Source organism: Diadema antillarum, unplaced genomic scaffold, assembly GCF_040938485.1.
Source record: "Diadema antillarum isolate AM-2024a unplaced genomic scaffold, OU_Dant_1.0 seq00001036_RagTag, whole genome shotgun sequence".
Classification (NCBI taxonomy): Eukaryota; Metazoa; Echinodermata; class Echinoidea; order Diadematoida; family Diadematidae; genus Diadema; species Diadema antillarum.
This window is the reverse complement of record NW_027271868.1, coordinates 292,815-319,345: the sequence shown is the minus strand read 5'-3', so window position 1 is coordinate 319,345 and position 26,531 is coordinate 292,815. Positions and strand designations below refer to the sequence as shown.

Sequence of the window (26,531 nt, the reverse complement as noted above, 5' to 3'; positions counted from 1 at the left end):
ATATTTGTAATAATTTCAAAAACATACATTAACAAAATACATGTGATAATGAGTAACAACATAATTACATTTTTAAGGTAGATACATATGCATGTACAAGAATGGGAATGGAAATGGAGGGTCCCACTAAAAAGTCAAGCTGGTACGATATGGGACCCTCAGAAATACATAAGAGAACGAATAATGACTTCATGAAAATACAAACAAACAAATATATGAAACAAAATCAAAGAAACCAATGTCAACTGACATTAAATGAAATAACAGGAAGGAACGAACAAAAAAGGGGGGAAGGGGAAAAAAAGAAAAAGGAAAAAAATGAAACTGCAACACACGCCATCGTGGACACAAGCAAACTGAATTCCAGGATGTAGGAGTAATAAGACGCACCCTGGAATGATATTGCAAAGAATTGGGTACATAAACCGGAAAGAATGCAGAAGAGCAGATATATAAAAAGGAGAGAATAGACACAATGATACACGGTTCAAAACAGTAACATCTGAGGAGGACTTACATTTGACAGATTATTTTACTCTAATAATAAAAAGAAAATGAATGTGTCACTGATTAATGCATATATATAATATATATATATATATATATATATATATATATATATATATAAAGATGATGACTTAATTGAGATAATAAAACAAACCTAATTCGGTTGTATGTTATAAGATTTCAATAAAAATAATTTCAATTTATTCTTAGAAGAATTCAAAGTTCTTGCTGTTACTATCGTTAGGGAGGGAGTTCCAATACTTTGGCCCATCATAGATGAAGGTGTTCTGAGCCAGCAGAGTTCTTAAAAAGGGCAAATGAAATTCATTCGATTGTTGGATAATAATTGTGAACGGATTGATTTGTTGGAAACATTGCTTCAAATATATTTGGAAGATTATTTTTATCATAATTATACATAAATTGTCCTAGATTATACAAATACAAATCCTTAATTTTCAATATTTTGTTATCAAAAAATAACGGGTCAGTATGAGACAAAAATGCAGTATGCAGTATCCCGAAGAGATAATAAGAATGAAACTGTATGCAATTGATGACAAGATATTACTTTTGTAGTGATAAATAACGTATCGACATTATTCTATTCACATCCTAAATTACAACAGTCCCTTAACAAAACCAGACTGAATCATGTACACTAAAAGTGATAAACTGAAGAAATTCACTTATGAAACTCAAACACATATACACAGCAAAAATTTAACTTCTACATTTCCTTTTAAATGTACCCATGCAATAATGAACACTGTCATAATGATATATCGCTAGACTGTGAGTGCCAAATATCGGGACATCTGTGTCATAGTAAATTTGAATATGAAATTATTCTTGGTTAACCATTATGACAATTTTTAGAGTTTCTCGTGTTTTACGAGTGGATTTGTCAATTCTATGTTAACATTTAACTATTTTGTGCTTTTAATTCAAACATGAATATGGCAGTTTGAAGAGTACAGGAATTTTGACAACTTTAACAATCATAAGCGCTTGAAAATAGGATCAGGATGAGCTAAACTATAGAAATCAGTACATTATCTTAAAACTCTTTGTTGCAACTTAGCAATGAATGAGTTTCTTTTGAATGTCCCCCAGAACCGACACAATATGATATATAAGACAAGATTTGTAGAAGATTGTAAGTGCAGTAAAATGAAGGATATCTTTCAGTAAAATACATGATTCCGATTATACGGCATGCTTGTGATCGTGTCTTTTTAACTTGTGGGGTCCAAGTTAGATTTCCAATAAGTCTTTTGAGTATATTAACACTTGGGCATGTAGGGAAAGCATCCATTTCATTATTTTACACTAAACATATTAACAATCTTTTTCTATTAACTCTCTGCATGCCACATTATTTCCTGTCCATAGGTTCGTGTGTGAAATTTGACTCACTGGTACAGAAAGGGTAAATCTTGCCAAATACCATTTTTGCAGTCAGGTTGATGTTCTGGCAAGCTGCGTTTATATAAGGATTACATGAATAATCATTGCATCACAGATGCTCATCTCTGTGAATTTAAAAACTAACATGGCTGTTGGTGCAAATGGCCTTTTTCTGCTCATGCACAAAGTGGAATGACTGGCTTATTGTTGCCGATTTGTTAGGTAGTTACTAAACTATACGCAAGTGGAGTTCCCCGCTGTACATCGTTCAGTTCAAGATTGTACTATCAAGGGTGTCAAATGTTTTTGACAAATCCTTATGAGAGCATGACTCCTGTAACTACCTTCTGTTTATAGCGATGACAGAAGTAATTCTATCCTGTAATATAAAACGGCTAAATCAGTGGAGTAGTTTTACGGAAGTCATATTGAGAGGGTGCTTGACTAACAAAATATGACTATACTGTAGACATCTCTATCAAGGATTTCAGACAGAGTAAATTTGAAATAATCTGAGATTATTACTATGATTGCGATATCCATAAGTTTGTGGCTTTCGCAAGCGTAAAAGAGTGTGCGGTTTTCTGTTTTACTAAAAACATATTGAAAATACGATAATTATCTTTTCCTATAGATAAAGGTATTCAATCCATCATGACTACATGATTTACTATTCTTCATGATTTGTGAAATACCTAATATTTTACTTGCATCAAGATGAGAGAACAGAGATTTTGCGCAGCAGGAAAATAAAGTCTGAAAAAAAGAAGAATTACACGAACAATTATTACAAAATTACAAGAAGAATTGGCGTAAATACTCAATTCTGAGTGATACACGCCATTAAAAATAAAACGACAACAATATCAGCCCGTTTTATTTGATCAACACCAATGTTCACAAAATGCATATTAAGAATATAAACCATCTCTTAGTGATCTTCATATATTCTCAAATCACTTTTCGATGGGATGTCTCTCATCGTACTATATCCACTGGAACTAGTATAATTTTGTGAATGTATGCAAACGATATACAATCAACAATGATTAATCAAAATAAAAACAATCGATGGGTACGCGATCCGCGAATCATAACCTATCTCTATACATCTTAAATCGACACACAAACGTAAGCGTATACACAAATCAACCCTCCTTGTGCATACCCCATAACCACCCCCGCCCCGTAGTTCTAGGGTTCCCTCTCACATCCTTATTCTACATTTTGATAAATACTTTTTGTTTTCAGTGATCTTTTCATTAATTCCATTTCCTTTGAAAATATAACATTTTCAAAAAAAAACATACCTTATACATAACATTTGTCATAAACGACAATGTTCATACATGTATGAGACATATTCCATAAAACAAGAATAACCATTCAATTCATTGTAAGGCAGAAATCAAACAAGAAAAAGAAAAATAAGATGATAGGATGAACCAAACATAAATACACAGTACACACACACACACATACACACACACACACACACACACACACACACACACACAATTTAATCAGTCCTCTTTATAGTAAGAAACGTCATCATATAATAATTGCTTGTCAATTTCCTGTTAATTTTGTGTTTACATGTATGGCCTAATTTGCTTATTCTACTGTTGTATTATCCATTGAGTATTTTGAACCTGAAATTGTTAACCTCATTCAAAATATTTACAAAGATCCTTAATATCAGATGTCGCAATTTATTTGCTGATGACGGTCTTCGAAGGGTCCTTACAAAGGGATTGTGGTTATGTTCACTGTGCAGTTCGTGCGCCCACTCCAGAAATCTGTGTTCTGGTTGGCACTCCCTAGATTTAAGCCAAGATAGAACCCAATAGCGCTGAATATGAGAGTTGGCATTATCTCTCGATGCCACCCGCCGTTGATGTCGACGACGTAGCGGTGGACGATCATCCAGAAACTCTCAAACCGTGAATCGCGATATTTGACGATGGTGACCTTCAGATTTCGCCATACGTGCTCCAGATTGAGCCCTCCCAGCGCAACGCCGGGTAGCACAAAGAACATGATCTTCTGACAACCGACAAGAATGTTGAGAAAGCGAATGTTTTGTATGTGCTCTTTATTAAGTGATTCAGCTTCGCCGTTCTCTGCAATTGAAGTGAAGATCAAGTAGTTCCATGTGACGTGAGCGGTCAAGCCCCAAGTGGCGATCACCATTGTAAATGCCATCCAGGCATTGATCTGTTCGCGGAGCACGGCGTAGTGCTCGTAAAATAGCCGAATTTTTGCGCGCACGCTCCTAACATTTTGCTCAGGCGCTTGAGTTTGAGCAAAGCGCGCAATGTATAAGATTTCCGCTTCAAATGAGACACGTTCCACGTAGATGAGATAACAAAATGAGCCATAAAATAAGTAACCCGGTACTGCAACCCAATGACTGATCTCTTCATGAGGACGGTGAGTCGAACATGCTGGGTACAGATAGTCGTAGATTAATCGAATAGTGGCGTTAATTAGCGGCCCAGCAATGAACAACGCCAAACAAAGGCATGAGAGGGCGTTTTTGCCCGATCGACATTTGCTGAGCATTACTACACGTCGTGCAACATAAGCCTGGTTCATCGGGTAGCACGATGTGGTTCCATGGTTAACCTTGCGGTATCGGATGCGAGCATAGAGGCACCAAACTGGAATGGCCGTAACCTGGAGCAGAAATGTTAGGTAGGACACAAGATGCAGCAGATCACTCTGTTTACCCCAGAATATTACGAGATACCACGTCATGTCATATCCCAGCAAACCACACGTCAGAACCAGATAAGCGAATGCCAGAATATCAGAGCACAAACCTAGAAGGTAGAGAAGATATAAAGAAAAAATATCATCAGAGAAGATTCACTGCAAGCAGAGTTAATATGAAACTGCATCTCACCCTGTGGCTGTCACAGTGGACAAAACCTTCTGGCCTTATGGATAGTACCGATGCAGTTTTGCGTGACCTATTTATTCAAAACAGAAACGAATTTTAAATTTGCTAGTGCCAACAGAATTGTATACACGTAAAAAGCGCATTCATATAAACGGATATTTTTGTAATGACAGTTTTCTGCCTCTATGCTTTATGTAGAACCAGCATTTTACCAAAAAAAAAAAAAAAGTAAAATAGTCTGAGTGTGTGCTGTATCCTGTCATTGATACCCTATAGGTAAACGTGAAATTTGGAACCATGCAGAGCCACCTGTATAAGGGCTCCTGGAGATAATGACACGTACATCTTACTGTGTCTTGTCTAGACATCAAAGGTTTTACCGGTGACGAAATTAATCGTGCTATTGTAATCTGTACCATACCTTCCTCCTTCCACCATTATCTCTGACATTTTTGCACGAACCCGTAAAGGTCCCACACCGTGTCAGAGGGATATCCGCTATAATTTTCTATGCGTAGTTGAATGTCCTTGATATTTGACAGCGAACAATAAGTTGTACGAGTTTGACTAAATTCGGAAATAATGATAGAAAATCACAATTTAAGAGTTTCGAACATTTTCAGAACACGATGATGGTCGCAATCACTATATTTCAACATACAAAGCAGACAGGTCGGTCATATCATTGTGGGGGCGCTATGGCATAGTGGTTAAGACTCCCGACTCCCGAACGGAGGACCGCGAGTTGAAATCCCGCCCAGTGCTTACGTCCTTAGACAAGATGTTTTTACCCACGATGTCCCTCTCGACCCAGGTGTATAAATGGGTACCTGGCAACGCTAGGGTAATAATGATAGCAGGACCCTCTCGTAGAGTAGTGGCAACACTGAAAAGGCTACCCTGGGTTAATAAAACATTATTTAATACTATCATTATCATCGCATCACTACTGTTCGCTTTGGACGGTGATATGGCTCAGTCGGTAGCGCGTCTACCGCCAGGTCCGAGGGTACCGGGTTCGATTCCTGAGTCTCACTGAGCAATGTGTAAGCGTTTCGTCTCGTCTGCACTTTGTCCCTCGGATACGACATTAAATTGAGGCCCCTTGTGTGAGTTGAGTTTCTGTTACCAACGACTCACGCAAGAACAAGATCCCACTTCATTCATTCATCGCAAGGAGCAGGGTGCTAACCCGATAAAGTTGCCGACCCGAAGTGCTAAGTGCATGTGATCCTGATTTTTCGACTTACGTGTAAGTCAACATTCGCGTATGAAAATCGACAAATTATCGTTGTGTGGTGACGACATGTTCATGAGGTTTACTCTACTTGTTAGGTTCTTCAATAAGAAACACTTTGATGTAGGACAATCATGAAAATAAATGTCTAAGGTAGGCCTATATCTGTTAATTTCTGATAGGTATGATCGAGAATTCTTTCATAGATTTAAAATATTTCTTCGTCTTGAACGAAGTTAACATTGTCAGGCAGCTTGATTGAAAGTAGTTTATCATTGCTTTATTACTAAGAATTCAAACTTGTAAAGACGTATTTTACAACTTGTTCTATATGATGATGCAGATCACTTATTTGATGTTCCCTTTATTCAAAGACTTCATAAGAACTTACCGATTTTGCTTCGGTGTGGCACAGCATTGTTTGTACTTGATCCATTGTGGTCACAAGAGCTCGTGAACGAAGTCCTTTTCATCCCGTCATTCGACCAAAGTCCGAGCGCACAAAGTACGACGCGGATGGTTAGAGGCCACTTTCGAGGAACATCGTCGTCGTCGTCGTCGTCGTTGAGGGAATGGTCATTGGCAGGCGGCTTTGTCTGACAGGACTTCGCAGCGTGGCTCGCACATGTTGTCCCGTAGAGTGGAGGTGATCCCTCGTCGAGCAAAGAACAATCCTCGGTAGGCATTTTGCCATCTTCTAATGCACGAATGTTTTCCATAATTTCTGGAAAAGTCATGATTAGCTTGGTTTTGGTTGATCCACAACAGCAAACGTGCGCTAAAGAGAGAAAAAACCGTCTTATAACAGTACAGATATGTTATCGATGTGTGGTTTTTCTCTCATAAGTTCAATAAAAGCAGCAATTGTCAAGCTCAAGAAAACGAGCGAATCTCTACAATCAAAAGTTGGCACGTGACTGGTTCTTTGGTGCAGAAAAGAAAAGTCCCATGCCCTTGGCAGACGAAACCTGGAAACTGGCAGTGCTTTAAATAGTGTGCACTATTTTATACAGGCCGATCCTCGTATAAATAATGATGAGGAAGTTGTAAGGTGATACCCAACGATGTTATTACACCGGGGGTTTTTGGTTTTGTTTGTTTTCTCACATTTTTTTATTTTCGTGGAGGGACTCACTTCCATTAGGCTTTGATTGTCATTGTCTGTTTGTGGTTGGCATTTTTTTTTAGCTGGACCAGGATGTATCCAGCCGGAGTGGAGGAGTCCTTGTTTCTTTTTTCTCTGATCTTCCCATCCAACCTTTTTATGATAGTTATTGTTTAATGCCTATTTCAATATTCTTCCTCTTATTCAGTTTTAATATTGACCCTTAATATTAGGCAGAATGAGATTATACTTCAACCGTCTTAATATCCCATCCATGCATTTCATGTAATGATTCCGTTCTATGGCAATTACCCTGGACCCTTCCCCTGGCCCTAATCCTAATCCTGAACCTAATCCTAACCCTAACCCAAACTCTACCCTAAATCTAACCCTAACCCTAACCCTTATCTGTAACCTTATCACTAATGTTAGATCTTGGAAGAGGTTCATCTGATCGGTAAATCTCTAATAAACATGAATTTCATTAGTTCACAATCAAAATCATCTGTTTTCTGCGGGCTTCTTCAGACTGGCGCTGCATGACTCGCCGTAGATGGGGTGTCGGCAGTCTTACAGTCCGAGATGGGAATGTACGCTGAAGATAATTTTCAACCTTATCACTTACCAGTATCTAGCCGGGGGTAAATGTCCTTGGGGGATTTGCCCTAAGATACAAATGACTGCTACTGTGACCATGCACGCATGTGTCTCTTGGTTTCCTCGCGCGCAACTGAATATTTCTCACTGCAACCAACCCGACCTTTTCTGTTAGTTTGCGAGTCTTAGTCTTCTGACCTTTCAGAGGACCTTCAGCGAAATTGAACGTGTATAATTACAACAAAACATTTTCCATGACGTATTAATGGGTTTGGGTATAGCCGTCATAACGACCTGGCATATTATACTGAAGATATATACCAGGGGGGTGTTTCATAAAGCTGTTCTTAAAGTTACGAACGACTTACGAGCGACTGGTGATCAGTTCTTGTGCTGAATTATAGAAATTCTGATAAGTATAGCACATCAGAACTGATCACCAGTCGCTCGTAAGTTGTTCGTAACTTTACGAACAGCTTTATGAAACGGGGCCCTGATCTGTTGGACATCCACAAGTTTGCGTAAAGTAATGTTTAGCACTTTTTTAGGTCACAAACATAGTTCTGCCCCTCTGCCTCAGAAATGTACAAATTAACATGTTCATGGGTATCTGAAACTATGACCCATTTGCTGGCACCTTTCAGTTCTGAACTATTCACGTATTAGTATTATATTCCGCTTTTTTTTCTTCTTCATATACAATTGCAGTGTCTTGAAAATGAATTGTAGCATTGCCATTAGAGCAAGAGCACTTTCCCGCAGAGAGAAGATGTTAACGCCAACGTCTTCAGTTAAAATGAGCAATTGAATCTCTAAGCTCGATAGTTTCTTTGCAATTCGTCACTTCAGACGGAATTTAATGTAAATTGATTTTGTTAGTCCGCAGGAACAATTTTCAGAAAATAGACTAGGGTTCATCAATCATGGAATCATAAAATTTTCACTGATCCAAAAATACCAAAAAAAAAAAGAAAAAAGAGTCGTATATAGTCGAATGAGTTTAATCTTTGCCTGTACGACTTATAAACAGAATAATGTTGTTTTCAAAGAATACATTTTGGCATCAAAATTACAAATGAAAACAAATTTTCCTCCAACAGATCTGAAGTAGTGATCAAATTGCAATCACCACCCCGTCTTATTTGCGACATATGGAATTAGAGGCACTGGTATGTGACGTGGTAGATAAGACTTGAGTCGTCAAGTACTTGGTCAATACTTCGGTAAAGAACAATGGCAGGGCCCTCTTGTTGAGCAATAGCAATTTTCAGTTTCACATTCAGTTTGTTTAATTTCTTCACATATACAAATAAAATGATTATGACAAAATCAACAATTTTCACGTCAAAATATAAACAAGAGTACTAAAAAAAAGAATAGTATACGTATATATGTATATAGTTTCATCGTATCTTAAGATATACAGGTGGCGGAGACCATTATCGGTAAGCAATTTGCTTGACTTGGATGACGACCTCTTGGCAATATGGTTTATTACAGTTCTCCCTTATCTTAACTGAAGAAACAAGACACATACACACAGATGATTAACGTCAACTTCCGAGTATTTTCAATATCATTTGGTAGAGCAGAACAACACAAGGAGAATATAAAAAGATAGAAACGAATTGAAGGGGCAAGGAAGGGGATAACAGCAGGAAAAAAAGTTTAGAGAAAGGAAGCAATAGAATGCAGCATTTTGGATTTTGGAGATATATACAAGAAAAAAACTAACTTAAAGGAATCTTTTGAAATAATGAGAAATTTAAAGTTAAAAATTAAGATTTAGGGTATGAAATGGATCGGTGAGCAAAATTTCTAATTTGAGCAATACATTGTGAGATTTTTTTCTTCTTTTTTTTAAGGACTCATTATTGTTATTAGTAACAAGTAGTAGTAGTAGTAGTAGTAGTAGTAGTAGTAGTAGTATCATCATCATCACTACTATTAGCATTATTTAGTAGGCCATACATACACCATTGTAATATAAAACAATTTGCAATTTAAAACATTGAGCATGTTTAGAGAAGACCTGCGTCGAAGGTCGTTAGACAATGAGTTCCATTCATCGCAGGTCCATGGGGTCTTACAGATTTTTTAGCTGCGATAACTTTAGGATTTTCTAACTGATAATCTGTTGCATGACGGGGAGGATATGAATGCCAAACTTTAAAATAAACTGTAAACATCAGGGAGCTGATTATTAGTATATTTATTTATGAATATTGCTGTTTGGCATGTATGTATATCAGAGATTCTAAGAGTCTTTAAATCATAAAACAAATATTCAGTGTGTGCTACATAGACCAGGGAGGTGAGCAGAAAACTCACCTCCCTGCATAGACAGAGGTTCCTACAGTCCGAGGGTCGTACAGACAAACGATTCGATTGACTCGAGTTATTTCATAAATGAAAGTGAAAGACTAAACCACTTGTGCGACAAACACACACACACACACACATATATATATATATATATATATATATATATATATATATATGTGGTTAATATTTCATGCACTTAAATGTCTAAACATAAAAATAAACCTTAATTTATCATTTGAACATCTGTCTATACAGAGAATAAATTATCTGTTCAAGTATTTCTCTTTAGCGCACGATCTCTGAATACAACAAAGACCAAGTCCCTTAGATAAAGTTCCAGGGGAAAAGCAGCAAATAAGATAACTATTTTGGATTCTTAAGTAATATGGATGTTATGTATAAGAATTGAATTGTGAAGCAGTCAATGAAATGATAAACTATATATATATATGCATTTCTTTGAGAGGGGTCTCCAAAGATGATAGCCAGATATTGACTTGGGCCGTCCCTATATTCAAGTGTTAATGTATCGTTACTAAATAAGAGATGACGCCAGATAATTTTTGCATACGTTAGTGAAGTCGTTATACGCTTGATATCTTTGGCTTAATTTTCCTTTAATAATCGACATGCATTTTGTAACCTTGCCTTTTACTTGGGTCTCTCTCTTTTCCTTTGTGTCTCGAGTGAAAGACCGGTGCAGCTAGTTTCAGTAATTCAATTCAAAACACAAAGATTTTAACAAAAAGTTTGATGCTGGTTATGCACCTCCTCGTTTTTCTCTTCCGTTTTCTAATGTATGTGCATTTTGTATCACATTGATCAGTTGTAAGTCTTGTATCTGAAAGAATTTATTACATTATTACTCAAACACATACATTTTATACTCAAACACACACATTCACACTCAAACACTCGCATTCATACTCAAACACACACATTCATACTCAAACACACACATTCATACTCTAACACACAATCATACTTAAACACACACATTCTTACTCAAACACATATATCATACTCAAACACACACATTTATACTCAAACAAACATTTTTTAACTATTGACGGAATTATTGGAATGTAGGCATTACTTTGGTCATTTGTGATTTCAATATTGATAAAATCAATACATGTATTCCCTCCTCCTCCCCTCCACTTTCTCCTCTTCTCCTCAATCTTCCCATCTCCTTATCTCTCTCTTCCTTTCTTCCTCTTCTACATCTTCTCCTCCTCCCTTCCCCTCTTTGTCATCATCAGAATGATCCATGCATGATTCAAAAATAATTCTTAGCTGGCCACTCAAATGCCCCAAAAGTCACAGTTAGATGTATCAACAGCTAAAAGGAAACAATAATGAAAATACATTGAACAGCAGATCTCATTATACTAGTTAATGTACATTATTTCATTCTCTCCCCCTCGGAGTTTGAGCAGAAACTAAGACCTATGGAAATTTAAGAGATGACGTGAGATGAATTGTTTTATTTTAATATCAGATATTCAAAACATTGTATCTTTCTTGTATTTTATTCTAAACTCGTATCTATATGAAAAACTATCAACAGGCGAGAGATACATTCGGAGGCTATTGCCTTGTTGCAATCATCTATTTCATAGACATGTGATACTATAAATATACAATCATAACGTGTACATTCCATGACTGTTTCATGCGTTGACACATGAAAATATTATATTTCATCAGACAATACACATACATCAATTATCTAAGACGATACAATTCTGACGATTCCCTTTCACGAAAGAAAATCAGTGAAACCTCCGTGCTCCCTGATATCACGTAAAAGAATGGACAATTTGGAGACCGTCCTTTAAATCGGACTGGTCGAACGAGCACAGCCGGTATAGATTACCGTACTGATATGAATGATGTATAGTATGTACATGCCTTTTTAATGAATCTTCAATGAGTGGTTTATCTAGGTGAGGTAAATCCAAATCTGGGAATAAACCTTCAGAATGTCGACCATATTGCCCCAAAGAGATTGAAGATGATGCCAAAAATTCTTAATTTTCTGAGGTAGTGCGCTTTTCTTTTTGGTTTGTGCCCATTCTCAGTAAAGTTACTCTCTTCTCTGTGAGACTGCGTAAAGATCCCACATTTGTCGGGTGCACGTCACGAGACCGACACCCACGAGTCATACAGCCCACAAGTTATACAGCTCACAAGTTATACAGCCCACGAGTCATACAGCTCACAAGTCATACAGCCCACCAGTTATACAGCCCACGAGTTCGACACTGAGTAAATAAAGCCCACGAGTTCGACATCAAGTAAAATAAGCCCAGGAGTTATACGGCTCACGAGACCGACACTACACACAAAAGGCTCACGAGACCGACAGTAAGCAAACAAAGCCCACGAGACCGACACTACACTTTAAAGGTCCACGAGACCGACGCTACGCATACAAGGCTCACGAGACCGACATTACGCAAAAGAGGTTCACGAGACCGACATTAAGCAAAGAAGGCCCACGAGACCGACAGGATGAACAGCGCCACCTATAGACCAATAGATTGTTTAGGGTGTCCTGATAATAGCATAGGAAGATATGAGAGATGGAAAAGAAGAGTTGCCATCTCCGGCAGGGTGTTACCCCATCAGTTGTCCCCCCCCCCCCCCCCCCCCCCCCCGAAATGATCAGGATCTTTAATTGTGTTTGCATGGGTGTGTGTTTGTGACAACAACAAAAAATGAACAAAGTACAATAAAAGTGTGTAACAGATCTTTCCCCAATAAACCTCCGAGGGTGTTGATTTAGTATTAATTAGAAATAAAAAGTAACGGAATCGTCTATTAAGGTAGCATTAGGGATTCGGAAAAAACCAGATGCATCCATGAAAACAGCTATTGTATTTCACGATAAAATGTACTGTTCGGAGGAGAATAACACAAGCCACAAAATTTAGGTGAATCCCTGCGATATAAAACGTTTTAATCAGTAGAATTACATTATAGTTACAGAGAAAATTACAAATAGATCTTACTGCAAAACGTCAGAGCAGGAGGGTAGAATATATAAAATAGAATAAGTAACTAGTGAATCGGGAAAGAGAAGAGGTAAAATTTATACCTTGTCCATCTTCTAGCTAAAAACTGAGAAAGCCTATTATAAATAGCACGATGGCATTATCAAAGCTCTGAAATTAATCCATACATCGTTATTGTCCTCTTTTAAATTCATTTGTGGTTTTGTCTCTTTTTGGGGGCATGAAGAATACAATTCAATTTTTCTACTTGATAACAATTTCGCTCCCTGACACACTTGCCCCCCCCCCCAGAAGTATGTAGAAATACATATTTTTATGTCGTTCATAATTATGTAGATGGTCACCATCTTTTAATTGATAGCGTTACGAAATTGCACCCGCCAGTATGTTATTTTTCCGTTCATGGAACACCCTGTACAGGTGATTGACATGTAGATGGCGCTGTTTATCCTGTCGGTCTCGTGGGCCTTCTTTGCCTACTGTCGGTCTCATGGGCTTTCTTTGCTTAGTGTCGGTCTTGTGAGCCTTTTTAGCTTAGTGTCGGTCTCGTGAGCCTTTTTTGCCTACTGTCGGTCTCGTGGGCTTTCTTTGCTTAGTGTCGGTCTCATGAGCCTTTATTGCTAAGTGTCGGTCTCGTGGGCTATGTTTGCTTAGTGTCGGTCTCATGAGCCTTTTGTGCGTAGTGTCGGACTGATGGGCTGTATGACTCCTGAGCCGCATAACTCGTGGGCTGTATGACTCATGGACCTATTATTGATGTCGGTCTCGTGGACCGTATGACTCGTGGGTGTCGGTCTCGTGGGATGCCCCCCATTGGTGCACGTCACGAGACCGACACCCACGAGTCATACAGCCCACAAGTCATACAGCCACACATACAGAGTCATACAGCTCACAAGTCATACAGCCCACCAGTTATACAGCCCACGAGTTCGACACTGAGTAAATTAAACCCATGAGTTCGACATCAAGTAAAATAAGCCCACAAGTTATACAGCCCATGAGTTCGACATTACGCACAAAAGGCTCACGAGACCGACACTAAGCAAAGAAAGCCCACGAGACCGACACTACACTTAAAAGGCTCACGAGACCGACACTAGGCAAATGAGGTTCAAGAGACCGACACTAGGCAAAAGAGCCTCACGAGACCGACACTACGCAAAGAAGGCCCACGAGACCGACAGGATGAACAGCGCCACCTATAGACCAATTAACTGTATAGGGTGTCCAGATAATGGCATAAAGAAGGTATAAGAGATGGAAAAGGAGAGTTGCTATAGGGTATTACCCCGTCAATTGCCCTCCCTCACCCCCTGAATGGTTCAAGATCTTTAATTGTGTTTGCGTATGTGAGTGTTTGTGAAAAAATAAACAAAATTCAGTTAAGTGCATGAGATGTTTCAACATTACTTTCGAAAATGCCAAAACACCCTCGTTTCCCTATCTGCAAAGCCCATACCGGAATACCTACTTAGAAAAAAAAAGTAATAAAACTGATGTGGACATTCAGATCAACCAACTAGAAAAATACCCAGGTATGAAATGAAGTTCACTACAAGAAAATTATTCACAAAATGGCCCAATGTTGTAGTGCACACGTGCGTTATATGATATGGGGGGGGGGGCTAGTCATCTGCAAAGGTGTTGAAATAATAAAAAATCACAGAAAATCATGTAATCGTCAATTAAGGCAGAGTTAAGAATTCGGAAAAGAAGATGGATCCATGAAAGTGACTTTCCTATTTCATGAAAAACGTACTGTTTTGAGAAGAATAATTTTACAAACACAAGCTGCTGAAATCGAGGTGAATCGCTGCGATCAAAAAAAAAGTTTTCATCCGTTGAATTTCATACATTAAAGTTAAAGAGAAAATTGCAAATTGAACTCTAAGCAGGCGGGTAAAAGCAGGCAGAAAGGATATTTAATAAGGCCTACTTAACTTGTGAAGCGAGAAAGAAAAGGGTGAAAAAAAAACTTAGATCCTGTCCACCGTCTAAGTAGAAATTAGGAAAGCCTATTAAAATAGCATGATGGCATCTAAAAGTAAATCATTCATTGTTCTTGTCCTCTATCACTTTTTCATTCTTCTTTTTTTTTTTTTTTTTTTTGGGGGGGGGTCCTACGAAGAAGACAATTCTATATAAAAAAAGAAAAAATGGTAACAATATCGCTCCCCGAAGCGTGACAAAACTGTCCCCTGAAAGCTACACGTGTAGAAATACATAATTAATGTCGTTGATATGTAGATGGTGCTGTTATTTATAGTTAGTAACAATCTTTCGCTGGACAGCGTAACGAATTTGCACCCGCCAGTATGCAATTTCCCCTTAATGGAACACCCTGTACAGGTACATATTGTAATTGACATGTAGATGGCGCTGTTCATCCTGTCGGTTTCGTGAGCCTTCTTTGCCTAGTGTCGGTCTCGTGGGCTTTCTTTGCCTAGTGTCGGTCTCATGAACCTTCTTTGCCTAGTGTCGGTCTCGTGGGCTTTCTTTGCCTAGTGTCGGTCTCATGAACCTTCTTTGCCTAGTGTCGGTCTCGTGGGCTTTCTTTGCCTAGTGTCGGTCTCGTGGGCTTTCTTTGCTTAGTGTCGGTCTCGTGAGCCTTTTGTGTCTAGTGTCGAACTCATGGGCTGTATAACTCTTGAGCCGTATAACTCATGGGCTGTATGACTCATGGACCTATTTTTTATGTCGGTCTCGTGGACCTTATGACTCGTGGGTGTCGGTCTCGTGGGATGACCCCGTCCCACCACTCTTCCGTCACTCTAGTTAACCTTAAAACGCACTTTTAATATGCGTCCCTCGAACGGTAAGTGTATACAGTACAGCATCGACCCCTCCGCCCTCCGATTTCTGCTGTAATTTCGTCGAAGGCACATAATAGCCAATAATGTGATTATTATGGGCCTTATGCTTTTTGTTTGTTAGATGATCAGCGCACAGTTTAAGCGCTCTATCACTCATTTCACCCTTAAAAAATACCCTTTACTCAATTTCCGTTTTCCTAAAATCCTGGCAACATAAATACATAAGCCTATTTACAAAAGTGTAACAAATCCATATTGTAATATAACCGGATTTCTCCAGTTACTGTGGGATCTTTATTGGGTAGGTATGTTCGCGGACACCTCACTCAGACTCACAACGATCACATCATATCGCATCATCACGTAGAGAAAGCATCAATAATTCACCGAGAAGACAATCGAAGTGCGATGAAGAAGAACTTTATTACCGTACTCGCCAATCCGGCTACCCGTCAGGACCGGTCGCCTGACACGATGCACCACTGTATCGCCGCACGAATGGCCGATACACACAGCGTTACAAGACTTTAGTGTACAATACAAAACCACGGGGGGACTCCGCGGACACGTCCGCCCCCGACGAGCGTCAGCTCACCCACTCCTCGCTCCTTCTACCCGAGCGAGAGTATAACCACGTGCGACCCGTGACCCCCATCGAAACTGATACGGTCATGGGGTCACCGCACGCCCCCTACGTCCTACCCAGACGTACCAGAGACACCAACTTCAGTGCTCTAACCTCATTTCATTACACAGCCCCTCCCTAAGACTAGTCAGTCCCTTGACTAGGTCAACTCGGGCTTTACATAAACAATGAAATGACCAAAACCGGATACTACAATCCCGTATCCCAAACAAACAGAAACATAAACAATATTAAACGCGAGAACAACATTTTTACATAAACTTCACAGATTAGCGTAAGCACATTTACCTATTCTTACACGCTAAAACAACCAAGTGTATGACATACATACGCGAAACACTGGTTCGAAACTTTGCATTTACATGTATTTAAATAACTTAATAAGCACAAAAAAAAAGATGTGAAAACCGCATCATTACTGAACAAGCGAGGTATTTATCACTAGATAGGCCTATGCATCATTGTCTCCCGCCTAGCTTAAACAACGAACGCAGAAGTTACCTTCCAAAAGTATAGCTTTTCCGATAGTTTACATTGTATTTACACGTATTTACACTCACACACACAAAATAAACAAAGCTGATCTCTTAATAGCAGTCCACATTTTAAAGACAAATAGAACACTGTAGCGTCATAAGTCGTTGCGCCTTCCGCTAGGGGTTCCCGTCCTGCACTCCAACCATAGCGTCTCCGGAGAATTCCTTGCGCCGTCCCACTTGGTGTACCAGATATCCTTATCGTAAGTCATCTTGCAGACCACATGACAGATATGACAATACGTCACTGCTGGTTCAACCTGTCGAAGTAGCACATGGCGTTGCAGGTATGGTGCACCTATTGCAGGGATCCCGCAGTTTCCTACATTATATACATTAAGTTGCGGCTGTACACGAGTCACTACAATCACCTGGCGCTCTACCCAGCATCCCTGATACGAGTCATCGCATCGCTGAGGAGAGTTTCGCTTCCTTGGTTGATTACGCCGGAGATCAGTATGGAAAACGTCGGAGAAATGGATTCATCTTTGCCGGTGTGCACATCGATAGGGTCAGACTCTGGTCGAACGTCTGCAGCTTCGTTAAGGAACTTCCGAGGTGAATGGTGCCACGAGGACATGACGATCCGGCTCCTGTAAAGGAGCATCAATACCTCCACCAACCTCGATCAAAGACTGCAACAACGGCTCACCAAAGCACTGTTTCATTCGAGCCACGTGCATAAAGCTTTTCTTTCCGATGTTTTCTCTTGTGTTCGGCAGGTCACGTCTGACAACCTTCCTACAACCAGGAACGGACCTTGTCATTTCCGTTGTCAGGATGTGTAGCAACGCAGAATTGCATTAAAATGCACCAGGAACAGAGTTTCGGTCTGATCGTGAAAACATGCATGTGCGCGCATAGCAGGCATTCGATTTGAAGGCACTACTAACGACACTGCAGGCATAGCAGGCATTCAAGGTGATTTCTTCTTGACGAGTAGGGTCCTACTGTATTTTCTTCCGGCGTAGACTTCTGCCTCTCAAACAACTTCAACTTCATGATGTCGGTATTGACAGATGAACTTGCAGGCATACCGGGCATTCAATTTAAAGGCACCGCTGACACTGCATGCGCTATAGGGTCCTCCTGACAGGCGCTATTCTCTCTTTATCTTCTCCAGGCTGCGTAAAGTCTAAAACAATACAGGCGCCTTCGCCGGCAAGCGCCTTTCCCCTGCAGGCGCCTTCGCTCGCAGGCGCTTTTCCCCTGCAGGCGCCTTCGCTCACAGGCGCCTTTCCCCTGCAGGCGCCTCCGCCTGCAGGCGTCCTTCACTGCAGGCGCCCTCCCCTGCAGGCGCCTTTCCCCTGCAGGAGCCCTTCAACTTCAACTGCAGGCGTCTTTCACCTGCAGGCGTCTTTCACCTGCAGGACGAAATATACGCAAGATGAATTTACTGATCCAGACTCACCCTGCAGGCAACGAAAAATATAGTAGGCATTCGTAACGAGGGCACTACTATAGCACTGCAGGATTAATCATCTCTCCTCTAATGCAAAATATGTCACAATAACATGAAAATGATCGTTATAGCAGTCTCCTGGTCCACGCAACCCATCCCACCGCTGCCACCAATGTAATATAACCGGATTTCTCCAGTTACTGTGGGATCTTTATTGGGTAGGTATGTTCGCGGACACCTCACTCAGACTCACAACGATCACATCATATCGCATCATCACGTAGAGAAAGCATCAATAATTCACCGAGAAGACAATCGAAGTGCGATGAAGAAGAACTTTATTACCGTACTCGCCAATCCGGCTACCCGTCAGGACCGGTCGCCTGACACGATGCACCACTGTATCGCCGCACGAATGGCCGATACACACAGCGTTACAAGACTTTAGTGTACAATACAAAACCACGGGGGGACTCCGCGGACACGTCCGCCCCCGACGAGCGTCAGCTCACCCACTCCTCGCTCCTTCTACCCGAGCGAGAGTATAACCACGTGCGACCCGTGACCCCCATCGAAACTGATACGGTCATGGGGTCACCGCACGCCCCCTACGTCCTACCCAGACGTACCAGAGACACCAACTTCAGTGCTCTAACCTCATTTCATTACACAATCATTAAATGTCATGTTTCATCCTTTATTTTGTATTTACATTATGTACAATTCTGTCGATTTGGTTCGGTATCGACACCCGAACTGCATCAACGCCTCACCTCAGACCCAGGTGAGGCCCTGTCTCTGCCATTTTTCCAACAACACTTGACTACACATAATTGGTCTTTGTTTTCGTGAGATGTTACTTTTTAATGATACTTTTTTTGAACATTGAGAAACTTTTCAGGTTAGTATTACTGATATTTGAAAAAAAGGTGTAAAAAAATATATACAGTGCTATATGATACACGAATTTGTAAGACTCGTCATTTTAGGAGGGCAAATAACTCTTTCATATCCGCCCCCGTTGGAATATTTCGCTATGCCGTTGTAGTGACTTTTGACACCCATCTTACACATTATTGTGAACACTATAATGTACAGTATTTTGTACATGCCATTGGCCATTATGTCATAGTACCTTGTTTATTTTTGCTACTCACCCACCCCCCCCCCCCCCCAAACAAAAAATAGATAAAGGTAAGTTCTGACGCCTTTATAGAAAATGTTTTTATTCACGCTTTGCGAACGAACATACTATATCAAATGACTTATCTTTACTGCAGATTTTTAAGTGAGTGAAAACTACTAGATTAGCATTTAGTGCATTTTCTTATCGTTTTCTTCTTATCGTTTCTTTCTATGTGATCACAAACACAGCTAAAAATATTTCAATTACACATGTATACGAAATCTACTTACTGTCATCGAATAATTGTCAATTTGTGTACATTGTTTGTTATGATCCATAAGGTACTTGCTTTTTCTCCTCTTTATCTAAGACATTTTCGATATCACAGTTTTATGCATTTGTTAACAGTAAAACTTCTTTAATCACTGGTATCATGCCTCACAAGCACAGATGAAAGTACAATGTATTTCAATTACATACGAAATATATTCAGTCATCGAATAATTGAAGGGGTCGGTGCAATGTAGTGCTAACCCACACAATAGTCATTTTGAGATAATCGCTGTTGAATGTTCGAAAAGTCTATACATTGTTCATTAATAAAACATGAATGCATGCATTTTTTTACCATCCTTTTGGTTGAATTCAAATATATTTTCACGGAGGTTAGAGTGAAAGATAAGGATCATGAAAATGCAAGTAACTCAATTTTGACAAAAGTGTGGGTTAGCACTATATTGCACCGACCCCTTATTGTCAATTTGTATGTTTTACACAGCAGTAATTGTAATTATCCAAAAGGCACTTGCATGTTCTCCTCCTTATCTATGGCATCCAAGATGTTAGTACAGTTTTGTTGACAGTGAAAACTTCTGTAATTACTGGTATCGTGCTTTGGCGGAGAAGAGCTTGTTTCAAGTCCTGGTCCTGAAGAGTGGTCCTACGTGCAGGGGACTGTACTGCTATGTAGTCATGTTGGCGCACTGAGGTATGGGTCCGTCCCAGAAGTTTGTATGCTGATCCCCTTTCCCTAGTTTTAAGCCAAGATAGAACCCGATAGCGCTGAATATGAGAGTTGGCATTATCTCTCGATGCCACCCAGAGTTGATGTCGACGACGTAGCGGTGGACGATCATCCAGAAACTCTCAAACCGTGAATCGCGATATTTGACGATGGTGACCTTCAGATTTCGCCATACGTGCTCCAGATTGAGCCCTCCCAGCGCAACGCAGGGCAGCACAAAGAACATAATCTTTTGACAGCTTACGAGAATGTTGAGAAAACGAATGTTTTCTATGAGCGCTTTGCCATGTGGCTTGTTGTTGTCGAGGTAGGTGTAAATCAAGTAGTTCCACGTGACGTGAGCGGTCAAGCCCCACGTAGCCACCACCATCGTAAATGCCATCCAGGCATCAATCTGTTCGCGGAGCACGGCGTAGTGCTCGTAAAATTGCCGAATTTTTGCGCGCACATTGCGAACATTTTGCTCTGGCGCCTGAGTTTGAGCAAAGCGGGTGAGATAGAAGATTTCCGCTTCAAATGAGACACGTTCCAGGTAGATGAGATAACAAAACGAGCCATAGAATAAGTAGCCTAATACCGCAGCCCAGTGGCCGAGCTCTTTTTGGTAGACTGGAAACACACACTTTTGATACACGTAGTCGTAGATTAAACGAAGGGTGGCGTTAAATAGTGGCCAAAACAGGAACAAGGCAAGGCGAAAGCATGAGAGGGCGTTCTTGCCCGATCGACATTTGCTGAGCATGAGTACGCGGCGTGCAACATAAGCCTGGTTCATAGGGTAGCACCGTGTGGTTCCACGATTAACCTTCCGGTATCGGATGCGAGCATAGAGGCACCAAACTGGAATGGCCGTAACCTGGAACAGAAATGTCAGGTAGGACACAAGATGCAGCAGGTCACTCTTTAATCCCCAGAATGCTTGGAAGTACGAGAACATGTCATATCCCAACAGTCCACACGTCAGAGCTAGATAAGCGAATGCCAAAATATCAGACCACAGACCTGGAAGATAGAAAGGAGAGAAACAGAAAAAAAAATATTGAAAAGGAGGAGTTTCTCAGTATACAAAAGGACTAGTATGACACTGCGTTTCTCCCAATGTTGTTGCTACATTACAAGAAATGTGACATCGACAGGGTCATTTAAAAAGAAAGAATCAATATGGATTGAGTGAAAGCAGTGATATTAGTACAACACATCAGTGATGTTTGAGGAAAATCGGACCGTCAGATACAAAAGTTATGAATAACATATTGAAGTTTTGGTGCAGTCATTGCTGGATAAAGAGACTGCACTACACTTCATGAGGTCATTAATGACAATAGTTCAGTATAGATTAATAAAGAAAAACATAATTTCTCTTTTCTAGAATAATGAAAGAGCACTTAAACTGTGTCTTTCAGAAACATTGGGAACTAGTACTACTACTACTATTACTACTACTACTACTACTACTACTAGGCCTTTGCTATATGTCAGTAACATGTCGATGAAAATAATGTGATCGTGGTTTCATGAAAATTGAAATTTCGTGGAATTCTTCCTATATTTTTCTTTGTATTGTCCAAAATAACGCCATGAACTGTAGTCTTCTTATCCAGCATTGGGTCTTTTTTGGGTGCGTTTATCAACTCTTTTTCTCGGCAGAAACGGCTTTTGCAGGGAATTTTTACGAGATGATAAACACAAAGCTGTTTTGAAAGCCTTTTCGGAAAGCCTTTTCGAAAGCCGCAAATGTGTGCACGCCTTATTATGACCTCTTCTCCTCGGGTCGAATTGCGCAATGCAGCTGTGCAGTGACAGGCCAGTTATCGTGTTCGCGAAGAGTTGATAAACGCAACTATTTTGGAAGCCGTTTCTAAAGGGCTTTGGAAACGGCTTTTGAAAGCCGTTTAAACAGGGGAAGGATGATAAACGCAGCCATTGACGGCACTAAAAAATTGAAAAATCCATGACTTTTGAACGGATTGTCCAATTTTCCTCAAGCTTTCACTGACAAGCACTCAAGCTCATGACAAGCACTCAAGCTCAATATACGGTATATTGGCTTTTTTTTTCACTCATTCCACATTAATAGGCTTTGATTTCTTTTAAGAATGAGTTGGAAAGTAATTTCTTTCATGATAAACATCCCCATTTCTTTATCTTATCTTTATCATTTCCTCTTCGAGTGCGTCTCGAGCATTTAATTCATTATATCTGGCGCAATGCACATTCGAACTGTTATCATCATTTTCATTCATTATATTTACTGTTCTGATTGATAGACAGTTCTGGTGATGTTTTGAAGCATAACGAACTAAAGATATACAGGACACTTGTGCAAATGAACCGTTATTTACACTTCTTTACATTTTCGGTGCAACAAACTTTCGGAATAGTGAACCTTATTTCATTTTCGGATAAACGAACCTTCTGAATAACGCCACAAATGTTCGGATTAATGAACCCTTTTTCATAATATACCTTAACGAACATCTAGATGTAAGAAGTTTGAGTATTTGAGAATAACGAACCTTCGGAATAAGGAACATCACCCTTTCTTTACACGTATGATGCATATAATACGTACGGTTTACTGATTTGTTTAATTGCCACTGTTTGAAGGGATGGCATAGCCAAAACAAAATACATACATGTGAGTCTGATACACAGAATGAGATAAGTATTATTCATTTGATTGATTAATTGCAGGGAGAGACGCACTAATCACAATCAGGAGAACATATCACTTTAAAGAAACGTTACACCAATCAGTTAAGAGGTAGAAATGTACCGCGTAACCAATCTGTGCCCAGTTGTTACTTCTATGCCTTCAAGTAGATGGGTATAACCAGGGAGGTGCTCACCTCCCTGGTATAACACTCGTATACTACATTCAGTTTCAGAGTTATGGAAACGCCCGGACGTTTTGGGGAATGACGAAGGCAGTGAACGGAAACGTTCAAAAACATGCTATGCGGAGAGGTTGTCAATGAAAGGAGATTTTCTTAAATTTACATTCCACGTCTTGTCCGCACCCTATAAAGTGGACGCCAGGCTTAAAGAGACAACGGTGGGCGTATAATATAACCCCCCTCACACACACACACACACACACACACACACACACACACACACACACACAAAGTATTTACTGGGGTTCCTCCCTTGTACGTACGGAAAATTACACAGGCTTATCAGAAAATTAAATTCTTCCTTCGATCTTTGCCATTTTAGGGTTGGTGGAGGACATACAATGTATCGCCTTCTTGGACCCGCGGTGCCGATAAGACAATATCATAATCATTATACCGCGGAACTCGCCTTGCCTTCTTTGACCAAAGACATCAAGATGACGAGATCGCAAATCATTCCGTCTCGGACCTAAAATGGTCGAGAATTTATCTCGTCTTCTCGGATCCACTCATAACCTTATAGTTCACAACTCATGCATGTCTACAAGATCGCGAAGGCTGATTATTGATCTGGCTAAAGGAAGTTTTTGGAAGCTGACTGCCTTTCACTCGTTAATCTTACGCAGACGCGAAAAATTAAAACAGTCATTCTGAAAGAGCTTGAACTGGATAGTCCATTCCATAGACATATTCAAGTTAAATCACATGAGCGGAGAAGGATTAAAGTGTCAACAAGATGGACGTTAGGTTTTCTAGTTTAATTGATGTTGCTTTCAAAATATTGCGTAGCAAAAACTTTTTGTTACGACTGATTGACAATCATTGTCTATCGTCCATCAGTTGCGATAAAAACAACGCGACGCAAGATTTTCATTAATTTGAATAAATACGCAGTACCCACTGGATGCTATAATGATTTGAACCAGCATTCTGCTGTCAGGCGGAAGGTCGGTGGTCTAGTGGATAAGACGCTTGTTCGAAGATGAGGAAGTTGTGGTTCGAATCCTGCCCGAGTATATACCCCCACAGTTTTTGATCGTGGTTACTACTAAACGCTGATTGATCAGGTGCTTGTGTACGTCGATGTAGGGCAATTTATCAGTCAGCTGCAATTAAAAAAAAATCTCGACCCATGAATTTCATTAATTTGAATATTTTTTTTTTAAATCATTAAGTGTGAATCTCTGTGGCATACATGATCATGCACGAATGATGTAAAAGCCGAAATGGGATATCATTATCATTCTTTTTTTTTCGGGGGGGGGGGAGCAAATGAGTCTTCACGTCCCAAATCTTATTTTGCGATTAATGCCTATCGCTCGGCCTTATTGCCTTTAATTTTATCTCATGTATTTCGTATATAATCATTCTGTAAATAAACACTAAACACTCTCTTTTCTTAAGACTTACACAGTTGTCGTCTTAATCAAAACCATCTAAAATCTGGATATGTTCGGACGCGGGTAATTCACAAGTACTAACATCCATTGTGTTAAACAACAATCATCTTTTGAGATATAGGAGACCCTATAAGCAAAGTATACTCGGGCCCACTTAGTAACTTTCTGTCCACAACAAGCAATGGGATTAATGGAATAGTGATTAGATATTTTTGCATTTCTCTGTAATTCGTGTTGTTGAACAACTCGTTATAGAATTCATTTCATTGTACAATGAAATGGCTGCCTTAATCATAAACTGTGATTTGTTTAAAACATGTAGAACCAACACTTGCTGTCGGACGAGAGTGGAGATAACGCCTGTCCGGTGATCAGGAGGTCGTAGGTTCGAAACGGAATCCTGCTCGAGTATGTACGCTCATGATTTTTCATGATCATGGCTACTATTAAAACACTGATCAATTCGGTGCTTATTTACGTCGATGTAGGGCAATTTGTCAATCAGTTGCAATTAAAAAACATCTCGACGGAAGAATTTCATGAATTTGAATGTTTAAAACATACTCCCCTTATTCAACATGGGTCTTCAATATTGGTGTTCCCCTTATTCATCAGATCTTACCAGCTTTGCTTCGTAGTGGCGCAGTGCTGTTTGTGACTGATCGGTAATGGTCATCAGACTTCAAGAACGACGACCTTGTCACCCCATTATTCGTCACCGTCTCGTTCTCGGTTGACATATCGAGATGTTTCCTCGACAAGGGGGTCGTTGACGGTGTCCTGGATGGTTGGCCGGAAAACCAAAGTCCGAGAGCACAAAGTACGACGCGGATGGCTGGAGGCCATTTCCGTGGAACATCGTCGTCGAAGGAACGGTCATTTATCGACGGCCTTGTTCGACCGACGGACTTTGTCGCTTTATCGGAACAACTTGTCCCGTAGAATGGAAGCAAGCCTTCCTCAAGCAAAGAACATTCTTCGTTAGGTCCTGTATCATCTTCTGACATGTGAATATATTCCAGCATTTCTGGAAAAGACATGGTTGTTTTGGCTGTGATCGAACCACTTTCCTTCACTTCACAAAAGATAACAACGTGTTGTAAAACATTCAGACACAAGGTTATCTTACAGTAAGTGTGGTGATCTGTCCTGCTTTACTGTCAAATTGGCAACAGTCTGATGCGCTTGCGAAAATGAACACGAAGCGACTCTATCTCAGTGTGGTAGGTATGAGAATCAGTTCTGATCACGTGACAAACGATCACATGTCTCTGACAGAAACTGAGAAAAAGAATTACGCAGTTGAAATAAATATCTATAGAAGACAAACTCTGTGCGAACCACTTGACATAATGATAATCTTGCTCACTCTTCTTCTTATTCTCCTTCGTATAGAGTGTATAGGTTACCTGTAACTGCGTGTGTAATCTTTATTGATTAACTTGGCATTTTCGAGATGTTCACCTCGTACTACCAGCTACTCTGCCCAAAAAATTGAACTTTTTCTTACACTTACACGTACTTTACTTACATACACGCTTTTTTCTTGGTCTACTTAATCTTAGCTTGTGTTGCCGA

At 40.0% G+C, this 26,531-nt stretch overlaps 2 protein-coding genes across 2 annotated transcripts; both read right to left on the bottom strand.

Annotated features, from left to right (window-relative positions):
- Positions 1-3,629: 3,629 nt before the first annotated feature.
- On the bottom strand, positions 3,630-6,745 carry LOC139742905 (uncharacterized). Its single transcript, XM_071653413.1, has 2 exons — positions 6,451-6,745; positions 3,630-4,742 (listed from the first exon to the last, which is right to left on the bottom strand). The coding sequence occupies exons 1-2, from the start codon at positions 6,743-6,745 to the stop codon at positions 3,661-3,663; spliced, it is 1,377 nt and encodes a 458-aa protein (XP_071509514.1). The 3' UTR covers positions 3,630-3,660.
- Positions 6,746-20,522: 13,777 nt separating this feature from the next.
- On the bottom strand, positions 20,523-26,090 carry LOC139742917 (uncharacterized). Its single transcript, XM_071653422.1, has 2 exons — positions 25,576-26,090; positions 20,523-21,658 (listed from the first exon to the last, which is right to left on the bottom strand). The coding sequence occupies exons 1-2, from the start codon at positions 25,991-25,993 to the stop codon at positions 20,595-20,597; spliced, it is 1,482 nt and encodes a 493-aa protein (XP_071509523.1). The 5' UTR covers positions 25,994-26,090; the 3' UTR covers positions 20,523-20,594.
- Positions 26,091-26,531: the final 441 nt, after the last annotated feature.

Coding starts and splice junctions, on each gene's coding strand:
- LOC139742917 (XM_071653422.1), bottom strand. CDS start 25,993: ATGTCTTTTCCAGAAATGCTGGAATATATTCACATGTCAGAAGATGAT. Junction 21,659..25,575: donor GCCACTACGAAGCAAAGCTG/GTAAGATCTGAT, acceptor TCTATCTTCCAG/GTCTGTGGTCTGATATTTTG.
- LOC139742905 (XM_071653413.1), bottom strand. CDS start 6,745: ATGCCTACCGAGGATTGTTCTTTGCTCGACGAGGGATCACCTCCACTC. Junction 4,743..6,450: donor GCCACACCGAAGCAAAATCG/GTAAGTTCTTAT, acceptor TCTACCTTCTAG/GTTTGTGCTCTGATATTCTG.